The 15,091-nt window shown below is 51.3% G+C and overlaps 6 protein-coding genes and 2 non-coding genes across 8 annotated transcripts; 4 read left to right on the top strand and 4 right to left on the bottom strand.

The window, feature by feature from the left end:
• Nucleotides 1–88: 88 nt before the first annotated feature.
• On the top strand, nucleotides 89–1,084 carry QC762_405618 (uncharacterized protein). The gene is made up of 3 exons (XM_062890011.1): nucleotides 89–393; nucleotides 451–731; nucleotides 786–1,084. The coding sequence occupies exons 1-3, from the start codon at nucleotides 166–168 to the stop codon at nucleotides 952–954; spliced, it is 678 nt and encodes a 225-aa protein (XP_062743972.1). The 5' UTR covers nucleotides 89–165; the 3' UTR covers nucleotides 955–1,084.
• Nucleotides 962–4,282, bottom strand: QC762_405620 (uncharacterized protein). Its single transcript, XM_062890012.1, has 5 exons — nucleotides 3,279–4,282; nucleotides 3,110–3,222; nucleotides 2,283–3,038; nucleotides 2,108–2,232; nucleotides 962–2,054 (listed from the first exon to the last, which is right to left on the bottom strand). Exons 1-5 carry the CDS (start codon nucleotides 3,432–3,434, stop codon nucleotides 1,228–1,230), a joined length of 1,977 nt encoding a protein of 658 aa, XP_062743971.1. The 5' UTR covers nucleotides 3,435–4,282; the 3' UTR covers nucleotides 962–1,227.
• A 129-nt stretch (nucleotides 4,283–4,411) lies between these two features.
• Nucleotides 4,412–4,500, bottom strand: QC762_0071400. The gene has a single exon. It is a non-coding gene; the product is annotated as a tRNA-Tyr (tRNA).
• Nucleotides 4,501–4,769: 269 nt separating this feature from the next.
• QC762_405630 (uncharacterized protein) lies at nucleotides 4,770–7,265 on the bottom strand. The gene is made up of 4 exons (XM_062890013.1): nucleotides 6,331–7,265; nucleotides 6,207–6,275; nucleotides 6,008–6,156; nucleotides 4,770–5,956 (listed from the first exon to the last, which is right to left on the bottom strand). Exons 1-4 carry the CDS (start codon nucleotides 7,156–7,158, stop codon nucleotides 4,894–4,896), a joined length of 2,109 nt encoding a protein of 702 aa, XP_062743970.1. The 5' UTR covers nucleotides 7,159–7,265; the 3' UTR covers nucleotides 4,770–4,893.
• A 610-nt stretch (nucleotides 7,266–7,875) lies between these two features.
• On the top strand, nucleotides 7,876–9,116 carry QC762_405650 (uncharacterized protein). Its single transcript, XM_062890014.1, has 2 exons — nucleotides 7,876–8,158; nucleotides 8,216–9,116. The coding sequence occupies exons 1-2, from the start codon at nucleotides 8,123–8,125 to the stop codon at nucleotides 9,080–9,082; spliced, it is 903 nt and encodes a 300-aa protein (XP_062743969.1). The 5' UTR covers nucleotides 7,876–8,122; the 3' UTR covers nucleotides 9,083–9,116.
• A 130-nt stretch (nucleotides 9,117–9,246) lies between these two features.
• Nucleotides 9,247–10,494, top strand: QC762_405660 (uncharacterized protein; the record flags this gene model as incomplete). The annotated part of the gene is made up of 1 exon (XM_062890015.1): nucleotides 9,247–10,494. Exon 1 carries the CDS (start codon nucleotides 9,445–9,447, stop codon nucleotides 10,492–10,494), a length of 1,050 nt encoding a protein of 349 aa, XP_062743968.1. The 5' UTR covers nucleotides 9,247–9,444.
• A 244-nt stretch (nucleotides 10,495–10,738) lies between these two features.
• Nucleotides 10,739–10,841, bottom strand: QC762_0071360. The gene has a single exon. It is a non-coding gene; the product is annotated as a tRNA-Met (tRNA).
• A 276-nt stretch (nucleotides 10,842–11,117) lies between these two features.
• Nucleotides 11,118–13,539, top strand: QC762_405670 (uncharacterized protein; the record flags this gene model as incomplete). Its single annotated transcript, XM_062890016.1, has 2 exons — nucleotides 11,118–11,968; nucleotides 12,116–13,539. The coding sequence occupies exons 1-2, from the start codon at nucleotides 11,338–11,340 to the stop codon at nucleotides 13,537–13,539; spliced, it is 2,055 nt and encodes a 684-aa protein (XP_062743967.1). The 5' UTR covers nucleotides 11,118–11,337.
• Between the last annotated feature and the right edge of the window lie 1,552 nt (nucleotides 13,540–15,091).

Below are 15,091 nucleotides of genomic sequence, written 5' to 3'. Positions count from 1 at the left end.
ATCAACTTGGGCGCTCATTAGTGTCACTTGCGGCTGATTCGGAATCCGAAGCAGCCCCCATCCCTCAACAGCTTCAAAAGCCAGCCACCTGGTAGTTTACTGGCAATTCCGCACCACGTCTCTTCCTCTTCCAAAGAAAATCCTCATTTGAATCTTTCCGCGAAGATGCCTACTGCAACCACGACACTACACCTACCGTCCGCCGAGGCACTCACCGCAGCAGCCTGCTACCTCCTACGTCTCACCCAGTTCTCAAGCCTCAGCATATCATGCTTCAGTGTCTGCTACCTCATCTGGATGCACAGCCACCACTTCTGCGCCTACTGGTCATGCAACGACCCCGGTCAGGAAGCGGCGTTAGTTCCTTTGGGTGAAGTCATCTATGTCGTATCTGTACGCGTCCCACTACCCACCCCTCTCACTTCAGTACCTAACCCGGCATGATACCAGTGCGTCCTGATTGCCCTAGAATGGATCTACACCACCTCCTCATCCCTTCTCACCCTATCCAATGGAAAGAGGCCGGATGTCTTCACTCAGCTGTGCTCTACCTGGATGAGCGTCATGATTCTCGCCATCGGATTAGGGATTCTCACCTCCATTTCGACAGTGCGACAAACATGGCCGTTTTGTAACGGGACAGGGGTCACACGGTTCAGTTCTCATTATCCCCCTGAGATCAACAGCTGCATCGTTACGCAGAGTGCGGTTACTACGGGGCTGATAACAATGTAAGGATTTGGCTCTTGGTTGAAGAGGGAATGGCTGACAAGTTTGAATAACAGGGTATGCTCGTTGCTGTTGGCCATGTTGGCTGTTTGGGAAACCAAGAAGGATCTGAGGACTGGGCGGATACGCTTGCCGTTTTCCATTGGGCAGGATGAAGAACGTGTTGGTGGGCATGAAGGGGTGATGGGCAGTGACAATGAGGAAGGAGTCCCAATTTCTGAATAGTGGGGAATAACTTCGGTTTTGTTTGGCCATATCCGACAATACCTCACCGGAGTCCGACAGGGCAACGAATGTTTCATCATTTAATAATACTAGAGCTCAATCATAAACATGGCCATCTGTCCGTTCATTTATACCGCCTGGGCCAAATGCCTGACAAGGAAACCATGCCCAAAGATCATTGTGTACTACTACAAACTAACTGAAGCTGTGTATTCCCAAACGAAAGTGGTATCATAACAATAAATCACATCATTACATCACGACAAAAAGGTCTCAAAACGTGCGAGAAGCGTCCCTTCCCCCGAGGCCAAACCCCCCCTGTGGGCCAGGCCGTCGATCCTGCTGCTGCGCTTGTTGCTCTCTCAGCTCTCTCGACCTAGACTTCTTCGGCACAGGCGGTGCGACTGATCCTTGAGACAGCTGGGAGACGTGGTGGGAGCTGTGAGAAGGTGTGTAGCTTGCTTGTGTAAGACTTGAGACGTCCGAGGGGCCTCGCTGGTGAGAGTGGACCTCCCCTTTCAATGGCAAGCTTTGCGCCGAACCATTGGGGTTAACACCCGGTCCAAAGTCGAATGCTGGCAGCTGAAAGTCAGGTTGATCTACATAACCCGACGTTGGCTGCGACAGTGGGCCTTGGCTTATAGGAGGTGTTGGACTTTGCGACTGCTGAAAGGCGGGACTTTGAAACCCGGGCATGGGAGACTGATGGCCAGGCTCAGGTGTTCCAAAGCCTTGAGGAGGACGAGGACTGGAGAATGATCTGTTTTGGCGAGAGTGGGTGCGGGTGTGGGAAGGGGAGTGGACTTGCGGTTGAGAAGGTCGGTGAATAGACTGAGTGGTGGTGCCGGTGCTGCTTCCATCCCTGCTGCGGCTTTGGCTGCGTCTTCCGCCGGCAGCTTCGATATCGATTGGTTTTGGGGGGTCCAAGTCTGGTTCACTGATTGCCACTCCTACCACGACGGACTTCTCAAGCTTGAATCCATGCCCGTTTTCGGGGTAGTCAGACCCACCACCATCGTACTGAACCACAGTGGGTGTGTTGTGCTTTTCAATATTCTTCTTGCGCCGGTTGGACAGTCGACGCCGAAGCGTGACGCGATCTGAGGATACCAGTCAGCCAGGGCCGCGCCGGAAGTGGTGTTACCAAACTTACCGCTAATGACTTGCATGAAGGTGAAGAGAGTCAAGGATATCAGAAGGACAGGAACAAGCTGGCCAAAGGTGGAAGGATCGTTCTCAGCAATCTGGTGTGGAATCTCCTCATCGATGGGTTCCATCCTGAACTTGCGTTAGCTAGAAAGTGATCGAAGGAGGAGTAATGAACGTACCAGCCAGAGCCGTGAACCCAGCGGCGAAGAGCAAACACATAGAGAGCCGATGTCACAACCGTCCAGGAAGAAACGGCAATACCTGCAATCAGATAGAAGCCGAAGAGAATGTAGAAGAACCTCTTCCATCGGAAAAGGGGCCTGAGGTTGAGCTTGAACCAGGCAATAAACCTTGTTCTCCTGCCGTTGTGATCCTGCCCACGACGTACAAGTCTGCCCACGCTCACCATGGCAGCCAGGAAGTAGAACAAGAACAGGATGATGAACTGCGTCCATCCATGAACCTGGCCGTTGAAGAACTCATTCGCGGAGCTAACCTTGAAGGACTTGTCAAGCTCCGTGCCGAGCCTGATACCATCTGTCTGGAAGCAAGCGGCGGGTAGGAGCATGAAGCTGTGGGTCTCATTGTTTGCTGGAACTTGGGTTGGGAAGCCCAGGTCGGGTTCACCGCGGTTGGACAAAAGAATTCCAGTGATCACATAGACGAGCGAGGTGACGATGAGTCGGAGTCCCCCAACAAAGCGATGTTCCCAGTAGTTGCTGGACACGGTGACAGCCATCAGATGGGTGGCGCAGGTGACGAGGAGGATGTTGGAGACGACATTGTAGTGGTATGCTAAGACGGTGCAGGCCTTGGCATATCGGAGGGTAATGGCATATGCTCCGCCAGTAAAGATCTGTTGATCGCTACAGCTAATGACGAGCGCTTCGAGGATTTGCGATATACTGGCTTTGCGTTTACGGAGTGATTTCTCTCTGCGAAACTGTCAGCTTCTGGATCCTGAATAACCCTATTGGCGAGTGTGAGCCAAGGTGGGTTGACTGACTCTCTGGCTGTTCGTGACTTCCAATGGAGAACATTCTTGGAAAACCACCAGAACGTACTCGCTGAGGCTAGGCCTACGGATATCGTTGTCACAGCGAGGAAGGCCCCAAGTACCTGTGACAATGTCAGTTGAGCCTCATGAGTTCTTGAATGGGTTAGAGAGGCCTTACGCCAATTCCGGCAATGTCAGGGTCACCCTCAATCTCTCCTTTCATGCTCCCTCCCAGGTGGTGGAAAGCATCGTTCGTGCCTGTGACATTGAAGGTGCAGTTAGGCTGGATGCCATAATGGGCAATGCAGGATCCGGTAGAGACATATGCGCCCATGGTCACGAATTTGCATGGCACAGTGGTGTCGTCAACTTGTGAAGTTGAAGAGCAAGCCTGTGGATCGCGGGTCAAAGTCCCAGGGGCCGGGTTATAGATGGTTTACCGACGAGACATGGCGGCCATGTTGAAGCGGTCCAGAGCCTTCTTGGGCATGTCTGTGTGTCTAGCGGCGCGGAATGCATAAGGTAATCCAGCAGAAAGTGGTGTCCTTTGATGCCAAACTTGGATGCCAGTTGGCCATGAGAAAATCGATTGGCTCTTTGGACCAACTCCGCCCCTCCCTCATGGCTCCTCACGGCCTTCTGGTGGCGGACCGTCTGGCACAGCAAGGTTTCAAAAATGGGATTGGCTTGGTAAGGGATCAACTCTGCATGCAGACAGAGGGAGCTCGACCCAAGGGAGCGGCCAATGGGGATTTAGAGTGGTCGAAATATCTGCAGGGCGCAGGTTGTCAAACACTCCAACAAGCACCAAGTGGCACCCCTAAACTTGAGCTGTTGAGCGGGGTAGCGGCACAGGGCCCAGCTTGGGGGGGCGCGGGAGGCTTGTGGTAGTGGTAAAATCTATTCGAGATCAAGCCTTGTGATTTTTTGTTCCGAGATATGCATCTTGGTGTTTTCGGACCCCATGGACGTTGCTGAAGTGTCTGCTGGAGCCTGTGCTGCCACACTTTTAGCTTGGGCAGCAAACCGATAAGTCTGGTCAGTGGGCCATTAATAAGAAAAGGTTGGAATAATATTTCGATTGGTTCAGCGGTGAGGGCTATCGCGGCTGTCTCTCTGTTCCTCAATTCTCTGAGTTGTCAACGGGAACCGGGGAAGGGAGCGCGCCAAGCGAGAGATGTCCGTCCCAGCCACAAGGAACAGTTCCGAAGTTCTGGCTGCTCAGGCCCACATCCGATGCCGGACAACGAACCCAGCCTGGGTACCGTTGACAAGCCCTAATCGCACAGCGCCTGCACACCAAAAAGAAAACCCCTTGTGGTGTAGTTGGCTATCACGTTCGGCTGTAAATGTTGTTTATTGATACCGAAAGGTCACCGGCTCGATTCCGGTCGAGGGGACACATCCTTTTGCTTCATACATGGGAAGGCCAGTCTTCTTTTTTCCATCAATTTTAACGACATTTGGATGGTAAGCCGCGCACCGTGCACAATTGTGCTAGAATCGGATTGTGAAAATTGTAATGCGCGGCACAAATGTTAAAGGCCAATTAGATATTCGAGAATTGTGCTGCAAATTTGATGATGATGGTGGGGTTTAAAAAAAGACACTTGCATCATGCAGCATGGCAGCGACCTCGACGCTACTAACTGTGGCTATGGACAAAGAGAGCAGGAATTGTTACGTCTATTCTCTATTCTCGAAGCTGAACGGTTTATTCATGTATCTCGCCATGTATAGCGTCTCGCATCCCTCGCCATAGGCGAGTAGGTAATTCACTGGACATCAAACCATCACTCAAAACCGCACTTCAACCCCTCCACAAAAGCCACAAGCTCCCTCTTCGCAGTCTCGTCCCTCCCCAGTACCGTCTCCTGCTGGAACCACTCCCCAAGCCTATCAAAACCGCATCGACATAACACAATCCCCGAAGATCCCCAAACCGGCCACCCCCTCCCCGTCGCTTCCCACTCCTTAACCCTTTCCTGAGACTGAGGACATTTCCCTGCGAAAATATCCACGCACCCGCCCTGCTCATGCTCCAGCCCAGGTAAACACGCCGGACAACCACCCCCCTGCTTCTGCCCAACACCCGCAGCATACGAGCACACCGCAATGGCAGCCATCAGCAAGGCCGGCGTAGCCAGCGGGTTAAGCTTATCCCTCCTGGCATTGGAATCAAACTCAAAGGGGTTCCGGCTCAGCAACTGGCATATTTCCGCACAGGAGATAACACCCATCCTCGGACAGGGACTCCCCCTCCAGATCCCCAGCTTAGTGGCAACCTTCTCCGTGTCGACATCACGATGTTTGCCTGAGGGGGCGGCAGAGTGGATTCTCAAAAGGGGTAAGGGGGCGTGCATGGTGATCTTTGACATGTGGAATAACGTCCAGGTGATTTCTTCGATGACATCGTATTGGAAAGCTTGTTGGGTTTGAGCTTCAAGCCGGGCACGCCACCGATCGAGATGCGTGCGTGCGGCAAAGACGGGGGAGTTAGGGATGCTGAGGAGGGATATCTCCATGTCTGTTGCGAAGGCCGAGGCTTCCCATATTGGATTTTGGAGGGCGCAGAGGGTGAGGTGGTGGTCCATTGGGGAGAGGGGGATGCTGGGTGTGTAGGATGTTGGCGAGTACATGAACTCACGGTGGAAACCGCTCAGCAGTGGTGGTGATTTGACACCTTCGGGTTTTGGCTGTTGCTGGAGGCGATACTCGAGGTCGTCATTGTCTGTGGCTTCCCATATGAAGGGGGAGGCGAGGAAGGGGATGTAGAGCTCTTGGTAGCGGACTGTGGGGGGAATGTTTAGAAGGATGGATTGGTATGTGTCGAGACGGAACACCGTGAATGCCAGCCTGGAATCATTGTCAGAACATAACAGGGACTTTGAGGACGAGCCTGGTTACCGATGAAGCTGCTCTTTGGCCAACCAAAAGGTAAACGGATCATCTTGAAGCCTTTCGGGAAGTGAATGGCTGCCATTGAAAATCCCAATGCAGCGACAACTTTGAATGAGAAGGGATGTAAGGTTACCAGCCTTGCCGATTTCATCATTCTATCACAAATCAGCAACAAAACCTGAAAACGCTCGGCAGCTGAACATACAATGTTGTAAATGCTATATACCACCAACAACACTAGTCCTTGAAGCGTGTGTAAAGAAGGGGTGACGTTCTTTAAATAGCTGTTAGCTCAACCCAAGGGAGATACTAAAATGGGGAGACCATACCACCCGGGTAGCCGCCAGAGCCTCTTCATAGACGGCCGGAATCAAAGTCTTGTGTTCCTCTCTCCCAGTAATCCAGCTGCCAAGGGTTAGGATGGATCCCAACAGCAGATCAGACACGGTGCCAATGTTGAAGGTGGATACATGAAGAATGGGCCAATATTGATGTACTTCGGTGAAGAAGACCTCTAGGAGAAAATAAGTAGTTGCTTCATCAATATTTTGGAGCAGTACCCGGAGTGGTGTGCTGTTGAACTGTGAAGCATCGCTTGAGAGTGATGTAGGGGGCGTGAGAGGAGCCGAGGATGAGTGCTTTGGTTGATGCACAGCTTCATTTAGGCCCGGCGTCTCGAAATGCATGTCATGCCATTGTTCGTCAACATTATTGCTCCCGTAATTAAACGTTCCATTGGACGAAGTGTTGTCAATGGCATGGGCTGGTGATGATTCTTCTGGTGGTGTCCTCGGCTCGAGAGATGGTCGCCCTTTGCGTACACATTCCAGCCCATGTCGGTCGCATTGACGGCAAGGTGTTCCATCGTCACACTTGAGCTTTTTGTCATGGCATTCATTGCAGGCGACGATCTTGGTGCTTGGGATGGAGTTTTTGGGGTGAAATTCCACATGACGTTTGAAAACATCGCTCCTGGCATATCTCCGGCCGCAAATATGACACTGATAAGGCAATTGTGAGCTGTGTGATTTCGCATGTCGGGTCAGATGTTCTTTCCGGGTAAAGCTCTTGCGGCATCCCGGGGCGTTGCAGACAAACCGAGTGGTTTTGGATAACGGTGATGCCGGTGGCTGGGCCTCCGACGCCTGGTTGGTCATGATCAGTGATGGATTGTAGTAACGGAAAGGTGGGATAGTTTCAAGTCGGGTGGGATAGTTTACAACACTACGGAGGAGAAGGACAAGTAAAGTTGAATGAAGGTTTCCTCACCTAAGATGTGGTCAATGCAGTGATGACAAAGCCGCAGCGGAATGCCGGCTATGTGGCATGTGGCATGTGGAATGTGGGGATTCCGTTAAAAAGGATTCGTACTCGCGTTTCCATGCCAGATTGATGATAACAGTGCACTAGCTAGGTACTCAGCCACGCTATGCAAATGACTGGCACTCCAGAACACTGAACCAGGCCTCGAAAAAATATTTACTAGGCCTTGAAAGATAGTCAAATGGCCTATTGAGAGTCCTTGGGGTTAGGGTTAGCTGTGCCTTTAAGTTCCTTGCTACCCTTACAACTATCGGAATCCACACGCGACTACAATCTCAACAGCCCCGAGGGATTCGACGGCCTTCTTCTTTCAGGGGGATATTTTTGCTTATCCTTTTGCCTGCATCAATAAACCAGACGCAGCTGCAAAGATGCGCTCCTTCAGTGGTACCTTGCGCTGGGATACTTTTTATCTCGGCCATGTGGGATACAAAATTCTGTTGGTCCGTTAATTCCTCACTGTCACATAATCGCCGCTATGTTTCTTCTAGTAAAACAGCCGAGCCTACGGGATTGGTATCCTAGGTACCTACCTCAACTAATTAGCTGGGGCTGAATAAGCCATAATTCATCTGGATGAGCGTATGGGATGGAGGGATGATACCACTTTGCTGAAAGCTGCCCATTACAATCTTTCTATAAAAGGGCGCAGTATCCTGCTGTTCAAGTCCTTTCTCCCAGCATCGATCGACTTACCTTACCTACAAAGTACCCATCTGTTTCAAGCCTTCGACACCTACCTCATAACATCTCATCAATTGTGCTTTCAGTCATATCACATCTGCCTCCCTGACCAACATGTCCGCTTCCATCACGAACGTTGTACTCGCCGGTGTAGGTGGTGATCTTTTCTCATTCCCCAAACTCATTCGAAGACTAACATTCTTTCAGGCAACCGGTAACTTGGGCCCCTCAATTCTTGAGCAGCTCCTGCTCGCCGGTGACTTTACGGTCACCGTCCTCGTCCGCAAGGAGTCACCTCGTACTTTCCCCCCCGGTGTCAAAACCGTCACGGTCAACTACGACTCCATCGACTCGTTGACATCGGCATTGTCTGGTCAAGACGCTGTGGTTTCCACCCTCCCAATTAGCGCCCCCGAAAAGCAACTCCTTCTTATTGAAGCTGCCGCCAAGGCAGGTGTCAAACGATTCCTGCCCACCGAGTTCGGCTCCCACACTCGCAACGCCAAGGTCCGACAGCTTCCCATCTTTCAAACCAAGTTTGACGCCCAGGACCTTCTCGAGAAAAAGGCAAAAGAAGGCACATTGACATACACCCTTGTTGTCAATGGCGCGTTCTTTGACTGGGGTCTCAAGATCAACTGGCTGGTCAACGCCAAAGATAAACATGCAATCCTCTATGATGGCGGCGACAGGAAGATCAGTTTCTCGCTGTTGTCCGATGTTGGAAAGGCTGTTGTGGGAGTTTTTAGACAGGCTGAGGAAACCAAAAACAAGATGGTGTTTATCCAGAGCACTGTTCAGAGCTTCAAGGACGTGTATGAGATTGCCAAGAAGCTTACCCCAGGAGAGAAGTGGACTGACGAGGTGGTGATGGTGGATGACTTGCTGACTTCGGCATGGGCTGAGATCAACAAGGAAAACCCCGACCCTGAGAAGTTTGCTGTCAAGTTCATAACTTCTGCGATCGCGGGAGAGGGATATGGCAGTCTGTTTGAGAAGAATGACAATGAGTTGCTGGGGATCAAGGAGCTGAGTCGGGAGGAGGTTGAGGAAGTGGTCAAGAAGTATCTGTAAGATGATATTATTTGAGAGAGGACGAAAAGACAGAACCAATCAACTTACATGAAGCTGCATTGAAGCGGGGGCCGTGGACGCCCCACTCCGTTCCACTCTGCCACTCAAGCAACACCGCGTGTCAAGCCCCCACAATTTTCGTTCGTCAACCTCAAATTTCCACTCTCGCCTCGACATCAACTCACCACTCACCCACTCACTCACCCACAGTTTCCCCTCTCCTGCTCTCGACCTCCGGGCACAGCCTTGCAAAGAACGGGGCCGCTCTCCAGATTTGAGCACAGTCGCGCCCTCAATCGACGACCCTTTGATTAGGCCAGTCGCCGACCATTTTTGCTTTCTCTGCTCCACCAGAATCCAGAATGGAGTCGAAGCGTTGGGCATCCATGTCCACCGCCTCCAGATCAACCACCGACGGTCAAGCCCAGGACAAAAATGGATCACCGACGCGCCACAAGTGTCGCCGCTGCGCTCAAGCTTTCGATTCGCGCAACAAGTTAATGAGACATGTTTTTGGCGACCATCCACCACCCGGTTCTACGAGGCGCGACGCATCAAGTGCGCCCCGCAAACCTCCAGCTGCCACAATCGGGCCCGCTGAACCACTATCGCCCACAGCATCACCGGAAACACCACCACCAGGAGCAATCCCTCTGTCTCCAGTCGAATCACATAGCGGAAATAATGACAACTACACAACAGAAAGACCACGAAACCAACACTCTTATCACCCTCATCCATTTCTCACATTTTCCAAAGAACAGCAACTCATATTTGTATTTCGAATCTTGTACGTGCTATTCAACGTAGCCATGAAGCAGCACGAAGAAGCAAAACAAAACCAACAACGGCTTCAACGTCTGGGACATTTGGACTGGGACATCATGACACCGGAACCAGTTACGCCCCCGGAGTCACCCGTTTTGGTCAGTCCGACAATGGACTTTGTAGCCCCCAAAGAACAGCATCACCGTGTCTTGAGCATCAGTAGCACGTCTACGCTCAATCCTCTCGCCAGCGAGTTCCGAATGGTCTCCGCCGAAAACAGCTTTCCCATGAGCCACGACGGTCAAAAAGGCGCCTCGCCAGTCAACGAGCGTTTTGTGGCTATCACTGGGCACTCTCCATCAGAGAAAGAACCAAACCGAAAGGCGAGCACAGATCCCTCGCTTCAGGACCCAGAAGAAACCCAGGAGCCGGTCAAGGCACAAGCGACTGAGCAACCTCTAGGAGCTTATGGTGAAAGTGACACCCATGATCTTGAGTCGGAGGACGAAGATGACAACGGCGGCGGGGCTCATTTGGTATGGTTGGACGAAGAGGAAGAGGAGGACAACATCGCTACGAGGGGAGCTGCTTTACAGAATAAGGACTCCACAGAGGAAAAGCGCATACAGTCCAAAGCGATATAGGTTAGGCGCACTTTGACAACATTCCCAGAACGAAGTAATACACCAGTAATGAAGTCATTCCCATCACCATGACAAAGTCTTTTCACCGCCTACAGCATTACTAGGGTCTATTGCTTGTGTAAACTTACAAAGGAACCTCTCTCGATCAACAGCCTTACAAACATCGATATGCGGAGATTTTTTCTTTGTTTGGGTGGGTTTGTGTTAGGACGTAATTCTGCCGCGGTGAAGCAGAAGTTGACAAGGGAGCTTGGCTCAGTTGGAAGAGCGCAGGTCTCATACACTGTATGATCTGGTTTAACATCAGAGTAATCCTGAGGTCGTGAGTTCGAGCCTCACAGTTCCCATTACCTTTTGCCTTTTTCACCTCACTCTCTAATGACCCGAGCTCTTTTCAAGCCAGTCGGGACATCGTCCTTTTTTGATCCAGATGTGTTGGGTGTTCCGATCTTGAATAATCTAGGTGCGTGGTGCAGAGGGTGGTGTGGGTTCTGTGCTTTGCAGAAAACTGGGTAAGCGTTATCCACAGCATCACTCCCCCATCAGCCGCTGTTACACAACAGCTTATGCCCAGCAACACCATGCCTAAAGAGGAAAATGATAATTATGGACATGACTGAGCATGCTTGGCATCTCACCGCTAACCTTTCCGTCTCAGTAGAACCCACAACTGAAAGCTTGTCCATCCCCAAAACCACCACGGCCTCTCAGTCTCCGATATCTTCAAAAACACAGTTATCATTTGCCTTTTTCGGGAAGCAGTTTACCCCGTTGTATTTGCGTTTCGGTAATCAAACTGTAACGGGGGAGAAGAAACAGTCACCAAAGCACTACAGCGACAACATGGCCGCTGTTAAGGAGTTCTTGTTCGTCAATTCTGGCAACAAGTCCAGTGCCGGACACAAGATCTCTACCACAGGTCGTGCCTTTGTTATCAGGAAGGCTAGAGCTGCTCAGCCATGGTCGACCAAGAGCAAGGCCGGCCGAAAACGTGCTCCCTTCGGCTCTGACGACTCCCCAAACGCGACTGCCAGCAGCAACAGTAGCGGTTCTGACAGCCCAGATGGTGCTCCAGCTACCAACACACTGTTTGATGGTAAGCACAGTGCGGGGATCGCAGAGGAGGTGCCCGTGGCTGTTGCTCCCCAGCGGATTCAGGACGACGGGAATCCGAAGCCGAAGCGAGGCAAGGGTGGTGTCTCGAAAAGACAACGTCCGACTGCTGGTGTAAAGCCAGGGCAGTCCAAACCAACGAGCTCGAATGGCAGATTTGGTGGGAAACTCCAAGAACACCATGCCAATAACATTTCCGATCATGTAGAGTGTGTTCATTGCGGATACGCCGTTGGCCTATGCATCTGTCAAGCTGGGGCCACCCTGGTGTCCCAAGCACAAACACTGAGTGGTCGGTTGGATCCTTTTGGCACTGTGTCAGTAAGAATGGGCCAACGTGATACTGATTTGCTGGCGTATTGTAAGTAACCCCATGCTCATACATGCGTCGAGGTACCTTGCTGTGCTTAGCGTAGTCTTGAGCCCAACAGACTGCCAGCGCGTGTGGGTCGGGACGGACTTCAAACTTTAGCGACGACCTCTAGCTGACATTATGACTTTCCTGTAGTCAACACGGTGATCATCAAGACTCTCACACCTCTAACGGGTGACCAGTCCCCCGAGGCGGAAAAGTACTGGGTGACAGTCTCCTTTGGGCACTCTGGCTTTCTGCATGGAGTCCTGTGCCTTTCAGCCCTGCAGCTGGCTGTGGCCCAGCCTCACAAGTCCCCAACGTTACTGGAGCAGTTCATGCACCATCGCATCCAAGCCATCTCCCACATTCAGGCTGCCTTGGCTGACCCATCGCGGGCCTTGAGCGACGAGAACATTGCCACAGTCTTCCAGATGCTCTGCATCGAGGAGAACCTGTTTCTCTACGCTGGCGACTCACTGAGAGACCACCCAGCATGGAAGCACCTCCAACCAGACGTCTCCCAGCGCCAGGCCCATCTGGCGGGGCTGAAGAGAATGCTGTTCTTGCGCGGAGGCATAGCCCGTCTTGACGGAATGAAGGGTCTCCAGGCCTTCATCATCAGATGGGTGTGCACCTCCCTAGCCTGCCGCCTCGTCTTCAGCCTGCCTCCTCCATCCCATCCAGGCCAATACCTCTACCAACCCACAAACAGAAACGAGCTCTCTGCTGCCCATCTCTCCGACCACACTTTCGCCGCCTCCCACCTCTTACCTCACGGCCTCCTCAAAAAGCTCTACAACTACCCACATTCCTCCCCATTCTACCAAGCCGGCTCAGCAATGGCAACCGCATGCGCCACTCTCGGGGTATCACGCGATCTAATCAACCACATCGCCACCCTCGACTGTCTCCTCCGTGACGCATTAGCATGGTACATATCCCGCCCAACAATCCAATGGGACGCCCTCGACATCCAGAACCTGATGTCCATCGGTTTAGGGGAGCTGATCCACTTCATCCTCCGCGCGGAAACATCCCTCTCCGCGACAGAAAATGTCATTGCTATATGCCTCTTTGTCTTCACCTTCTTCGTTGGCAACGGTGCTCACGCCGCTTGCTCTCCTCTACCGGGGATCATGCCCCGTTTGAGGCATCATTTTACTGATGCTGAGCTGTCACAGAACTTGAAGAGGATAGGGATTGAGACGTGGGTGGGATTCGTGCTGTTGATTGCTAGTAGTCAGAATCCGGAGAGCGAGGAGTTTTTCTTTCGGTTTATGGTGGAGATGTTGGGGGATAGGGGGGTGGGAGATTATGAGGGGTTTAGGGGTTCGATGGTGGATAGGGGGGTTTGGACGCCTGTTGTGGAGGCGCATGCGGTTAAGGCTTGGGGGGAGCTGGAGGGGCCGTTGGGGGAGTATAGGAGTGGGAGAAAGGAGATTTGGGAGGTGAGGAGGGGAGGGGTGGAGGTGGGGGAGGAACAGGGGGTGAGTATACCGATGAGTAACCCTTATGCGACGAGTCATATGAAGAAGATTTTTAGTAGGGATGGAGAGGGTGTCAAGGTTGTTGTGTGAGGGTGGTGTTGTATATTCGGTATATATCAAGATATTAAGTATCTAAATTACGTTAACCTACTACTCCGTGGTAACGCTAGCTGTCACGGTTGGCAGGTTCTCTGAGGTAAAGGGCTACAGAAATACCATATTCAATTGACCGAATCTAAGCTAAGGAGGGAAAAGAGGGAAGAGGCTTTGCCTAATCAGACCCGCAGGGATTTTGTGTGTAAGGCTGTGGGTCACGTGATACAGGTCCTGGCAGTGGGGCCACCCAAGGAAGTGGGGCACCAGTGCCATGACACTAGCGAACTAATACGACCGTCGTTTAACGTATCCTTGACCAATCCCTCAGTAAATATACATCTAAAAATAAACGCTAAATCTATTGCTACAGGCAACAATTTCTTTAACACATATTATTTTAATGGGGTCGCTGAGAGCACTGTAACTACAGGGGTCTCAGGAGGGTGAAGCAATTACCCAAGAACTTGGCGAGTCTCGAACTGTGCTGCTAAGTACGACGACGTGGTTGTCGAAGGAAGAAAGTGCAACAGGTATTACCTGCAAATACAGAGAGTAGTGAACTGAGATGTTGTAGTCTCATGTATAAGGTACTGTAAATGATCAATCTTATTGACTCACTTGACTTATTATTTCTTAAGGAAAGAAAGAAGCAGGAATACCATTGCAATTGGCAGAGGGCTCTTTATGTGGGAAAGTGAAGATGATGGAATAAATCTACCGAACTGAGGAACTGAACCGCTAGAAATACATGTGGCTGTCATAACCAGGGCGGTGAAGAAAGGCGAATAAAGCCGTGAAAAGGATAAAAGGAAAAGGAAAGTGTTACGCCCCAAGCGTAATACCCCTGTACAGGAACCACTGGGTGGTACCTGTCAGACAGAAAAGGGTTCTGGTCAATCAAGCTGAATAGGAGCTCATGGAAGCTGAAACTGACGTAACCAGTTCAGCTGGACATGGTACCATTGCCACCAATGCTGTCACCATGCATAGATATAATTGAGGTTCTCTGGCTTTGAAGGCACACTGAGCAAGGTACAAAGATACTTCAGAAATATATGTAGATAGCTTGACATAAATAGGGGGGAGCGCCGGGCGCTCCCCGTGTCGAGGAATCTGATTCCTCATGCAAGCAATTCAAGTTCATTTGTCTACAATCTACTCTCAGTAGCTCTTTGTTAGAACAACCTGTTGTTGACAGTGAACCCGTGTCTGAGACGCTTGTCACAACCTTCGATCATCTTGTCATATTCACCTTCGGCGTACTGCCTTGCAGTCTGTATCCATTCCTGGTGCAGGTTGTAACACTTTTCTGGGATGGCGGGGACGGGGGTTAATAGGTTGGTATCTTTATCCGCAGCATCGGCCTCTTGACTTTTGGCTGGCTGCACAGGTACAACGTAACGCACCAGGTAACAATAGCAGGTACATAGGTAGCTATGACGCATACAATGGCGTTGATGTTACTGTTCCCTCACAGATATTAGCACTTCAAGACCTTAAGAAAGCAGTGCTACATAGGTACCTTAGACACAAGTGGCTCCAGGTG

This window comes from Podospora pseudocomata, chromosome 4 (genome assembly GCF_035222375.1).
Source record: "Podospora pseudocomata strain CBS 415.72m chromosome 4, whole genome shotgun sequence".
Classification (NCBI taxonomy): Eukaryota; Fungi; Ascomycota; class Sordariomycetes; order Sordariales; family Podosporaceae; genus Podospora; species Podospora pseudocomata.
This window is presented reverse-complemented; position numbering and strand designations above follow the sequence as displayed.

What these genes read in the sequence shown, in the direction of transcription:
- QC762_405650 (XM_062890014.1), top strand. Translation starts at nt 8,123, where the DNA reads ATGTCCGCTTCCATCACGAACGTTGTACTCGCCGGT. An exon ending in CGAACGTTGTACTCGCCGGT is followed by an intron (nt 8,159 to 8,215) that starts GTAGGTGGTGAT and finishes ACATTCTTTCAG; the next exon opens with GCAACCGGTAACTTGGGCCC.
- QC762_405630 (XM_062890013.1), bottom strand. Translation starts at nt 7,158, where the DNA reads ATGACCAACCAGGCGTCGGAGGCCCAGCCACCGGCATCACCGTTATCC. An exon ending in CTCTGGCGGCTACCCGGGTG is followed by an intron (nt 6,276 to 6,330) that starts GTATGGTCTCCC and finishes AGCTATTTAAAG; the next exon opens with AACGTCACCCCTTCTTTACA. An exon ending in GCCAAAGAGCAGCTTCATCG is followed by an intron (nt 5,957 to 6,007) that starts GTAACCAGGCTC and finishes CAATGATTCCAG; the next exon opens with GCTGGCATTCACGGTGTTCC.
- QC762_405620 (XM_062890012.1), bottom strand. Translation starts at nt 3,434, where the DNA reads ATGGGCGCATATGTCTCTACCGGATCCTGCATTGCCCATTATGGCATC. An exon ending in CTGACATTGCCGGAATTGGC is followed by an intron (nt 3,223 to 3,278) that starts GTAAGGCCTCTC and finishes ACATTGTCACAG; the next exon opens with GTACTTGGGGCCTTCCTCGC. An exon ending in TGGGTTCACGGCTCTGGCTG is followed by an intron (nt 2,233 to 2,282) that starts GTACGTTCATTA and finishes ACGCAAGTTCAG; the next exon opens with GATGGAACCCATCGATGAGG.
- QC762_405618 (XM_062890011.1), top strand. Translation starts at nt 166, where the DNA reads ATGCCTACTGCAACCACGACACTACACCTACCGTCCGCCGAGGCACTC. An exon ending in AAGTCATCTATGTCGTATCT is followed by an intron (nt 394 to 450) that starts GTACGCGTCCCA and finishes GCATGATACCAG; the next exon opens with TGCGTCCTGATTGCCCTAGA. An exon ending in ACTACGGGGCTGATAACAAT is followed by an intron (nt 732 to 785) that starts GTAAGGATTTGG and finishes TTTGAATAACAG; the next exon opens with GGTATGCTCGTTGCTGTTGG.